Source organism: Syngnathus scovelli, chromosome 15 (genome assembly GCF_024217435.2).
Source record: "Syngnathus scovelli strain Florida chromosome 15, RoL_Ssco_1.2, whole genome shotgun sequence".
In the NCBI taxonomy this organism is placed as follows: Eukaryota; Metazoa; Chordata; class Actinopteri; order Syngnathiformes; family Syngnathidae; genus Syngnathus; species Syngnathus scovelli.
The window spans coordinates 826,578-837,674 of NC_090861.1; the positions used below are offsets into that span (position 1 = coordinate 826,578).

The window sequence follows — 11,097 nt, forward strand, 5'->3', positions numbered from 1 at the left end:
TAGGAATCACCTTTACTCCAGCTACATTTCATCTCTATAATATGGATAAATAAGACATTTAGAGCAAGGATTATTTTAAATGTAATGTTCGAGGGGGCAGCAATTGCCTTCCAATTCTATTTATGACGTGTTTAAGTCAATCTAGATGAACAATTAAGTCAAATAAAAGATATACAGCGTGTTGAAAGTAGTCTGTGATTAATCCATTACGCAGGTTTGCAGGATTCGATTTTTTAAGGTGATTGTGTTGACAGTGTAATCCTACCTGGTTTATAGCAACAATCCCACTCATTTATTTAGCTAAAACGTGCATTTAATATACACTCATCAACTAATAAAATGAGCCAAAATGTCCCCAAGCATCAGAAATAATGTTTACTCTTAATTGCCGCGATCCACATTGCTTGCTTCCAATACAAATATATGCTGACATTTATGTAATGTTAGCATAAATCGTTTGTCTAAGCAGATGAAACAGCCTGTTATTTGGAGGTTTCTCAGGTTACACGTCGTCAAAAGTAAATCTTACATTTGACTTGCCTTGAACTTGGTTACTTTTCCTGAACATATATTTGATCAGTTTTGTTTCGTGAATGCAGCGATCAGCAAATAACTTCCGAAATGCGTATGACTATTACAATATTTGAGAATTATAATGCCGTTGTCCGTATTTGGCAGTGTGAGGTAAATCAAGTGCAATTGCACCGTTTGTTTACATTTGGTGATAGTTGCATTGTGGGAGACATGATTGACACGGGCGCCATTTTGCTCCCCGCGCTTCCTTCCATTGTGTACGAGATAGTAAATATCTGACACTGCAACAACACGCTCGAGTCACTGCGAGGAAACTAGGCTTCAAATACCCTTGGTGAGTCCATTTCGGTCATATTTTCATACCGCGACTCAACGGTCGTATTCTGTGCGAAATTAGTCTGTATCATTTTGTCGTTTGTGTTCAAAATGTCGACGTTTACGATAAAGCGGAAAAGCTGGCCCCTCGAGTACAAGTAAGGAAACGGCTCGGTGCTTCGAAACGCCGACGGGTGTTCTTTTCATCGACGATTTTCACCCTGCTGCTTTGCTTCAGCAGTCGCTTCACATAGTTTCATTGACACTCGCAGTTGTTTTTTACGTTTTAATGATGGTGTTTTTACAGTGAATCTCAGCAAAAGTCGTGTGTCCGACTCAATGTTAATAGTCTTTAACGTTTCATATGCGGCCATAAATCCTGCGGTCCAAGAGGCGAGCGATTATTCATTGTCCCCGCCCTCAACGACAGCAACATGACAGCTCATTGGTTGTTAGGCGAGTGAAAGACAACGCTGATTGGTGGCTTTCAAAGCGTCACAATGTATTGACCACTTGGAGAAATAAACACTTTACGGACTGAATCTCCGTAAAAGAACGTTAAAAGATCAACCAATGGTCAAATAGAACCAGAATCTGAAAGCAGCCCGTTTATGAAAAGTAACTGCTGTAATTATGACAAAGAAACCGTATGAGCACACACAGAACACACGAATGGGCGTCGTCACCGATATGAAAGAAATTTGTAATCAATGTTATTTCCAGGCGCATCAACGTTGTCACCTTGGCAACAGTCACGTTAGCTATTCTTTGGAATCTCCAACTGCAGGATGATTGGAAACCGGGGTTGTTATGTGACGTCATACAAACGCGTGCGAAATCAATGCACCGCCTTGTTGTTTGGACTAGCAAGTAAAGTTCAGAGTTGAGATCGAGTTTACTTGAGTCATTTCAAGGTTCATCCATTTCAGTGACAGTTGTTGGAAAAAAGAAACTTCATAAGTGTAAGTATAGAGCGTTGCTCAAATCATTGAGATTTGACCAAAATAATAGTGACAGCTGTATTGCATTGAGTTGCATTATATGAAGTCATGTTACAGTTGTGCATATGAGTCTTAATCTGTGATACCTCTTCTAGGTTGATACTCTGTGGTTATGGCTCGTACCAAGCAAACCGCCCGTAAGTCCACAGGAGGAAAGGCTCCTCGTAAGCAGCTGGCCACTAAGGCTGCTCGTAAAAGTGCCCCCTCAACCGGTGGTGTTAAAAAGCCCCACCGTTACAGGTAACCTTGGCAACTAACGGAGACAATTATTTCAATACAGCAACAAATAGTAGAAGGTTACACAAATTGGGCACAATTATAATGGAGAGTTCCATGCCGTGAGGAGGTACATTTTAAAGTGCGTATTTACCAAGAGCTTGCTATTGTTTTTTTGTCATTGTTTCTCAGGCCCGGTACCGTGGCTCTGAGGGAGATTCGTCGGTACCAGAAGTCCACAGAGCTGCTGATCCGCAAGCTGCCCTTCCAGCGCTTGGTCAGAGAGATTGCGCAGGACTTCAAAACTGACTTGCGTTTTCAGAGCGCTGCCATTGGTGCTCTGCAGGTGCGTGTGTTTATATTGTTTGTGTTTATGGGTTATTTTCCAATGTGTCATGTGATCTTTTACCTGTGTGTGTCTGCAGGAAGCCAGTGAGGCATACTTGGTGGGACTGTTTGAGGACACCAACCTGTGTGCCATCCACGCCAAGAGGGTCACCATCATGCCCAAGGACATCCAGCTGGCCCGCCGAATCCGTGGAGAGCGTGCTTAGAAAGCACCTTTTTTTTGACATTTGTTCCCTTTTTCTTTCTTGACCTATCCTCACTCCCATCTCAGCTTGTCAGTAGATTCTTAAAAGGTAGATTCACTTTATGTCGATGTCTGCGCTCCGATGTTTCATCGTCTTCACCAAATCTTTTAGGGTACCTTTTTCGTGCACTTCCACCGTGTTGAAGATCAGACGAACATGGGCATGCATATTTGACCATGCTGGCTTTTAGGGGGCGGGGCGTATCCAGACACCACCAGTCACACCTTTGGGTCCACGTGGATTCCTGGGCTGCAGAGGGGCTAGTCTGCTTAAGGGGAGCTGCAACTTCCACAGCAGGGTGCTATTAAAACTAGCCCCAACACTTCTGCCCTGTCTTACACCTGCATAGTCCGTTGTCAGACCCCCCTCCATTGCAGCACACTAACTTCTCAAAGCACAACTCTGCCTCTGAAATGTGTGCAGCCAGTCAGTTTGTGTGCATGTGTGAACTCTAATCTTTTCAACCAGCTGTAATCAATAAGCAAAATATCTTAGGGTTATTGTGCTTATGGTGTCTGTTTTTGTTTTACTCATCAATATCACAAATGATCCCTTCCACTTACAGAATCAAAGCATGAAAACTCCAACATGGTGAAGGTGTTTTTTTTGTTCCTTCTCAGTTTTCAAATTTTTCAACTTTTGGTAATTTGAAAATCAGAACAGGGCTTTTGTCCATCGTTAATAGTTGTATTTGCAAAATGCAGCCACTAAGGGGCGACGTTTTACCAGCAGTCGTTGCCTCGTCTGTCAAACCATAGTTTTGGATTTTCACATCTCTCACTTCTCTATCCCTTTCTCCAAGTTTGTAATACACACTATAATCTCATTGCTTTCTTTTATATTTTTAGTAAATACTCAAGGGTTTCAAATGTATGAATAAGCTGATCTTTGTATTTTCCAAATTTCTCATATTGTAGCATTAAATATATGTCAAAAAGAAACCAAAGTTGATGTGTTTATTTTGCACAAGTGGCATTGAACATGGTTTGCTAACAGCATATAAAAAACAGCACCGTGTTATGCTTGCGGTATAGAGAAATGCCACTAGGTGGCAGTGTAACACCAGGCCAAGTGGCTTGACAGTCCCCATCCTGCAGTCCAGCCTGCGCGACGCACGCTATGCTACAGTCCATGCCTGCTGCATTGTCGGTGAGCGTTTCTTTCATACGCCCTAAATCATCCGAATTCCATCGTGGAAACTGCTTGTCACTCTTTAACACTTAAAATGCTTTAGATCGCAACTTTCAAGACACCTGTGATACTGATTACAGGACACACCTTGGTTGGGCGTGTCACTATGGTCAAATTAGTTTCCAGGGGTACTATCATGTTTTAAATATTCCTTAGCTTTAACTCTGATAGCCTGCAGTGATCTGACAAAGACATAATACATTTGTGTGATGTTTACCCCATATTTGTGGACAGAAAAGTCCATTATTTAAAAACAAAAGAGTTTGCTAAATATTGGAAAATATTCTAAGAGGCAACATGTTGGTTTTATTGTAGAATTTCTTCCTGTAGTTTGTTTTGCAACATTTTTTGCGTGCACACGTACACTAAATGTATCGTTTTGCTCTGCACTGTGTCCCTCCCCCATCACATCTGCTCCTCCCCAGGATTACAGTACAAATGTCTGTCTCTCTGTCTGTCTGTCCCAGTGTGTGTGTGTGGGGGGGGGCACAAATGTAATGTGCCCTCTCTGAGAGGTTAACCAATCAGGATGCACAGATGCAGGGATTAACCAATCACACCACACAAGGAGGGTGGAAGAGATTATTTTGTGCACAGAGTGGGATTAAATCAGTGCAGAGTGCAAAAAAGTGATTTGAAGTGCTGGTCGTCCATTTCTGTTCCATGGAACTATTCAAAAATAGTCACTCCACATACAAAGTAAAATCAGGTTTTATTTATATGAAGATTACATCCAACATCTCTTTGGAGTGACCCATTCACATCAATTTAATGTACATTTTCAATTGATCATTCCTCTATGCAACGACACAATAAAGCGTAATAGAACTCAAAATTCACAAACATGGCAAATGCGATGCTTTAAACGTCATGATATGTCTGGAGTTGGAAGGATCGGATGAATGCGACATACAAACATGTTGTCGCATGTATCGGATGTTTGCGTGGCTGTAATCAGGTCATGTTGGGATTACCAAATTGTCAGAGGAGAGGAGTGTGGCGATGGGCGAAAGAAGGGGGAGCGCTGAGATTCATAGCGATAGGCCTCAGTGGAAATGTTGCAGCCACTGCAAAAAGTACTTGAGTTTTATGATCATAAGATAATAAACTGTCATCGAAGGCGTGCGATTAAAACAAAGGACACGTGAATAGCGAATGGAAGAAAAAAAAAAAGACCAGATGGAGGGAAGGGGGAAAAGCAAGAGAGTTTGGAAAAAGAAGGAGAGGAGCATAGGATAGGCAATAATCCTGACTAATTCACTTAGGGCATTGCTGAAGGGAAGCTAAGAGGATTGGGACACTTCCAGAATCAGATCAACCAAAATAACCAAGACGGACGGACGGAGCAAGGAAATGACGAACACGACGCTTTGGACCTGACCAGAACACGGTGTGTTCATACTGACCTCGAGCTAACTGGAACAAAGCGTCTCAAAGCGTGCAGACTCCTGAAGAAGGATTTTCCGTGCACAATAGCGTATACAGAATAGACCACTTTAATAGGACATAGAACTAAAAACAGAAGATCCTAATCGCCCTGATTCGGACGATGACACTAAACGCAAACATTGTAGAACAGTACACAAACGCTCGAGAATATATAGTTGCGAACAAATGACATTGAGAAAAAAAGAAAGAAAGAAAGAAAGAAAGAAATTCACTCTCAATGTGTTTTCATGACCAGGTCTCCTAGAAATTGATAAAGGCTTTTTGATCTGGTGGTTAGAAATATGTTTTTAGCTCGGTAGCCTCTGCTGTCTTGTCTTCAGATATAAAGCTTCTCTACCAGGCACGTGCACAGATTGACCCCGACAGAAGATGATGCTCCGGCACCGACCCTTTAAGCCCTTTAAGAAGTGCCCCTTCTGCTGACACCCATTTGCACCCCCCTTCATGCGTTACTATTTTAAAAAAGCAAATATTTCACATTATGTCATCATAATTGCCTTCTTAGTGTTTTGACATTTTTTGGAGTTCTTGTGAAAATTGTGCACCTGTTGGACATGTCGCCCACATAAGATTTTTTTTGTAGTTGTCATAATATGTTAAATTGGTGGAAATAGTTATGCAAAGATTTATCAATCTGGCATTTGAAGGGGTTTGTAGACTTTTTCTATCCATTTCCTCTACATTCTCTATGAACACTTTTAAAATTGACAGTATTAATTGCGTTAACACAATAGACGCATAAATAAATATATACACCATTTATTTATATCGTATAAATAATTTTGCTTTTGCGCACCTTCCCCCCCAAAATGTCTATGCACGTGCCTGTTCCCTACACAGCTAGCCTGGTAGTCAAATCAAAGTTATAGAAAAAAGAAATCAGCAGCATGCCTCACACTAACAAAGTGGACGCCGCGCTACGTATGGCGCTTTCTAAAGCACCTGGAACTTCCAGGAGTTTTGGTCCTTATGGTCCAGGCAGTCCATTGTAGTGAATCCCAGTTTCCAGGCCTGCTGGTCCTTGTAGTCCAGACAGTCCACCGAGGTGAAGCCCAGGGAGGAAGCGGTGCTGTAACCCTGCGAAGAAAGCGAGGCAGGCGACTGGCTTAGGGAGCCCCCCATGGAGGGCACGGTGATGGGGCTGAGAGCGCCCCCGGTGCCAGATAGCTGCGAGTGCATAGGGGACAGGTAGGCGCTGCAGTCCAGGCCTGTGAAGTAGGAGGTGGTGCTAGCGTAGCCTTGGGCGTAGGCCGACGGCTGGCCGTAGCTCATCGGGTAAGGGGAGGGCCTCTGCATGCAGGGGGCCGTGGAGGAGGCCAGCGGGTCAGGGAGGGGGGAGATGGCCGGGCTCCAGATGGACACGGCCGTGTTTCCCGAGCTCTGGACCAGACCGGGGCCCGACTGGACCGACGAGGGGCTGAAGGAGCCCGGGTTGGGAACAGGATCGGGGGCGCTGGCCTCCTGCACCGGGGAGGCCTTCTTCTTAGGGGGGCGGGGTTTGGACTGCCCGCTGCTCTGCTGCTGCTGCTGACGACACTTGGCCCGTCGGTTCTTGAACCACACCTGGACACAGACCGGGAGAGGGTCATCGCCGAGCACTTTGTGCCTGCTTAGTTGAACCTTTTTTTTTTTTTTTAAGCTAAACAAACTCACATCATTTTTGTTGCTCAAATGTCAGTCTTAACAGTGTGTGTGTGTGTGTGTGTGTGTGTGTTCATGGAAAAGCAAATCTTAAATCCATCTCTTTTTTCTATAATGCTTGTCCTGGTCAGGGTTGTAGGGAGACTTCACGTGACATTTGTTGCCAGCCAATCAATCACAAGGCACATTTATTTTGAGACATTTAGAGATATTCATATTAGAAATGAATAAATGCGCCTTTTCTATGTTTTTTTTGTCCCCAAAAGCACAGCTTCTCTCCTTTTTTGTACCTATATTTACAAAGTTATGAAAAATATGTTGTCGCTCTGATAGACTATTTGGAATGATTTCATGCATTTGAAGGACACGCCTTGTTTCAGTGTTGATGTCTGACATCCCATCTTGACTGTATTGTAACCTAAAAAAATGTTTTTTACGTCCTCTACCTGTACACGTGACTCAGGCAGGTTGATTTTCAGCGCCACTTCCTCCCTCATGAAGATGTCTGGGTAGCGGGTTTTGGAGAACAGGGCCTCCAGGATGTCCAATTGCGTTCTAGTGAAGGTGGTCCGCTCCCTTCGCTGCTTCCTGGGCGTGGCTGCAGATAAAAACATTTATTTTTAAAAAAAAGGAGATGTCAGCATAGAGATTCGCTTCCCGTTGTTTTGCTCTCCCCTTGTTTTCCTGAAGGAGATCGGCGTGACAACAAACAGGCAGACAGACAGACAGACAGTTGGGAATCTCCTCTAGTGATCTTGACTTTGCTGCGAGGAACGTTTCGCGAGTATTTGCTCATTATACTGAAATATTGAAGGCTCAGCTGTCAGTTTCCCCCTGAGAGGGAGAAAAACTTTACTCGCTGCACTTTAGTTTGCGCAGTCAAAGTCGCACGTATTTATCCTCCGGGGCGCCACGGCCAAACGCCTCAGAGTATTTGTTTCAGAACGAGTCAAGTGAGAAGAAGCGTTTGGCCTCCCTCGGCGACATTTAACTGAATATCTACTTCGGGAAAACTGACTGCAGGGTTAAATTAGGAAACAGAAACGCGTAAAGCTCATCTGATTTATCATTGGAACGCGCACAATCGAATCTGCTTTTCAATTTTAAAAGCAGGCTGGATATTTTTTCTTTTTTTTCTAAAGCTGGTCTATGGAACAAATTTTAATTTCACCGGTTATGTTTCAGGTCACATTGACTCACGTTAAATAACAAGCAAATATCTATATTATATTTAACTTATTTTAACTAATTAATTGTTAAACACTCAGGTTCGTTGTGTCGCGTGCAGAAGCAACGGGAGGATAGCTAGACATATATTCATATATATATATATATATAATAATACAAATGAGAAGATGAAGAAAATTGTCTCCGGCCTAAACATAAAAAATAAGCATTTGCCTGTTCTCAATATTTTGTTAGTTCAACACAAATATCATTGCCGAACTGGATTAAACTTAAGTCAAATATACCTCGTGAAGATAAACGGTATGGATGAATGGAATTGAATTAAATGATTTTTCAAACAATGAAATGTTTTCAAATGTATATTTAGATACCGCTTGTGGTTATTAATGCAACACTTAAGTTCATCCACGGAGCAAGCACAATTAAAAGAATATAAAAGTTGTGGGTTTTTTTTACTTACACGGATAAGCGACAGTTGTGTGCAGCACGTCCATCCCCGGGCCGGGCAAATTTAACCCGTTCATGGTGTAATGAGGTTGTTTTATGTAGGACATCATCTTGACTGCAGCCTCTTAAATCCCGACGCTCCTGTTTGTGTGTGGGATGGACGCAACGCAACAGCTGAGGGCGCACAATCCCCGTGATTCCAATCCTGCGCTTTTTAAAGCAAAAACTTCACTTGGTTAATTTGGAGGAAGATGGTGAGTGCCAAGCATCGTTCTTGTTTTCTTCCTCCGAGTTGTCGCACAGGTTGTCTCGGCCTCGAGTTTGACTTGATGGCTAGATAGAAGATGCTCGACTGACTCGGTTCGCCCGCATAGGCTGCTAATTAGAGGGCGCAAGTTGGCTCCGGCTAACCCCGCCCACCGCACGCACGCACGCACGCACGCGCAGACGCAACAGGTGGAAGGCACAACTTGTGCTCGTTTGGTGAAACTCAGTGGAAATATTTAGTCCCCCATGATATACGTATGGTGCACGGATTGGAAAACGAAAAGGCAAATTATAGGTGGAAATTGTTGAATTGCAGAGGCGCACGCAAAATATACTGACTTATTTAGCCATTTGCAGCAGTCAAAGGTTCATATTCATTTGATAACTTCTTTCATTTTTATGTACAATTATCACCTTTAAATATTTTCCCTTTTGCTGTTGACTGATATCACGTGCTCCAAGCTCAGGTAACAACCAATCACGGTTCAACTTGCAAACGTCACATGACCATCCTCAGAAAACAGGTGAGTCTTCTCTGCAGGCCCAAATGCTGTCAGAACCACAGACTGACATTTGCAACTGAAATGGTGTAAACTGGCCTTGACATTCAATGGGTATATTTTTTTTAAAGAAAAAAAGTGGAACGTATGAGGCTAGGTTAAGCATCACTGTTGCTGGCTGGCTGGCTGGCTGGCGTGTTTGAAACTGATTTTTCTGAGCATAGAGCTTAATGAGTCAAAGAGACCAGAAGGAGGCCCTTTAGTAGCATTTGTGGTAAGTAAACAGCCCACCTCTACGTACATAAGGTTAATTACAGCAAAGCATTATACGTACATACTTAGGTCTTAGATGCCCAATGGCTTTAGGACCTGAAACTATAAATACATTTTTATGACATGTCCATTTTCAGCAAAACCAGGAAATATATGATATATATTTTTATATCAGATTCTGTTTTACACCCAGCAGCTGCATTCATGTTCATTGTCGCTCTCCGTCACTCACGTTCACAAACACTTGGTTGCGCAAAACCGACAAAGCTCATTTGATTTATCATAATATGCTTTATCTGAAAAGTCTCTTATCACCAGATAAAGGAAGGAAGGAAAGACAGAACAATCCTTTCAGTGGTGAAGCCGGGACAGAAGCTGAAAGGAACTATTGCCATCCAAAGTGCACCAAGGAGTGAATTTTGACTTGAAGATGGTAAAACATGGTGGAAGAAGGAAACGTGAGCAACATGCAAATGGATATTTTTCATCTCAACATAGGAAGGAGGAAGACAAACTTTGGATTGTTGCAGTTTTGTAAGCTTTGCTAAGAATATGAGAAAATGGAATTTAATGGAGGTATTGTTGTTGCTGTTTTTTCACCTTTATCAACCTTCAAATAATAATGCTGAATTATGAAATTGAATTTAAAACATTGATCGGTCAAGTGAGTTTCACAAGGTCATCGAAATACGATTACGGAAACATTTATATTTTTAAATTGGAAGGTTGCCATCTTCATGGTGTCATATTCATTTTGTTAACGTTTTCCACATGAATGATCATCATGTCTACCATGTCCAAGTGGAACAGCCAATTCTGCAGCTACAACAGACCAATGTGGAAGAAGACTGAGCTGCTCTAATCCTTGTTGGACTATATCCTCCCCCTAACCATGGACTAAAAGCAGCGGCGCAGGCCATGAGGCAAGCTTTAATTTATTATCTATTTATCTCTCTTGAACTGGTACCAGCCTGCGGTACAAGCGTGGATGAAGAAAGGAGGGGAGACACAGGTAGAGATGAAGGGAGGGCTGAAGATGGAAAGAGCGAGAAGAAGCAGGTGAAGGGGCAGAAAGAAGATGGGGGGGGGGGGGGGGGGGGGGGGGGGGAGGATCCCACTTCCCGTCCACCACTGACACACTGCTGTAGTTAATCCAGATTAGAGCGTCTAAAGCAGGTCGGCTAAATCTGCAGGCCAGCCAGCAATACAGAGGCCGCTCGCTGTCAGTCCCAATCACTCACTCGCTCAGTCGGCACGCACTCGCGCACGCACGCACGCACGCACGCACGCACGCACACGCCGTTAATCTCCTCTGTGCAAACCAGGTGCCACCAGCAGCTCAGCAAAGACTCATAGCATGCAGTCAGCCACGCAACCCCCCATTTCTAGTCTAGTTTGATATTAACAAAGATGCAGTCGTTCTTTTTATTATCAGTGATTTTTTACATCTACACAAGATAGATGGAAAAAGGGAGAGAATGT

At 43.1% G+C, this 11,097-nt stretch overlaps 2 protein-coding genes across 2 annotated transcripts; one reads left to right on the forward strand and one right to left on the reverse strand.

The window, feature by feature from the left end:
• The first annotated feature begins 723 nt into the window (after positions 1 to 723).
• h3f3c (H3 histone, family 3C) lies at positions 724 to 3,605 on the forward strand. Its single transcript, XM_049741638.2, has 4 exons — positions 724 to 868; positions 1,946 to 2,090; positions 2,259 to 2,412; positions 2,492 to 3,605. The coding sequence occupies exons 2-4, from the start codon at positions 1,963 to 1,965 to the stop codon at positions 2,618 to 2,620; spliced, it is 411 nt and encodes a 136-aa protein (XP_049597595.1). The 5' UTR covers positions 724 to 868; positions 1,946 to 1,962; the 3' UTR covers positions 2,621 to 3,605.
• Positions 3,606 to 5,511: 1,906 nt separating this feature from the next.
• crx (cone-rod homeobox) lies at positions 5,512 to 8,936 on the reverse strand. The gene is made up of 3 exons (XM_049741663.2): positions 8,589 to 8,936; positions 7,387 to 7,538; positions 5,512 to 6,862 (listed from the first exon to the last, which is right to left on the reverse strand). The coding sequence occupies exons 1-3, from the start codon at positions 8,683 to 8,685 to the stop codon at positions 6,233 to 6,235; spliced, it is 879 nt and encodes a 292-aa protein (XP_049597620.1). The 5' UTR covers positions 8,686 to 8,936; the 3' UTR covers positions 5,512 to 6,232.
• Positions 8,937 to 11,097: the final 2,161 nt, after the last annotated feature.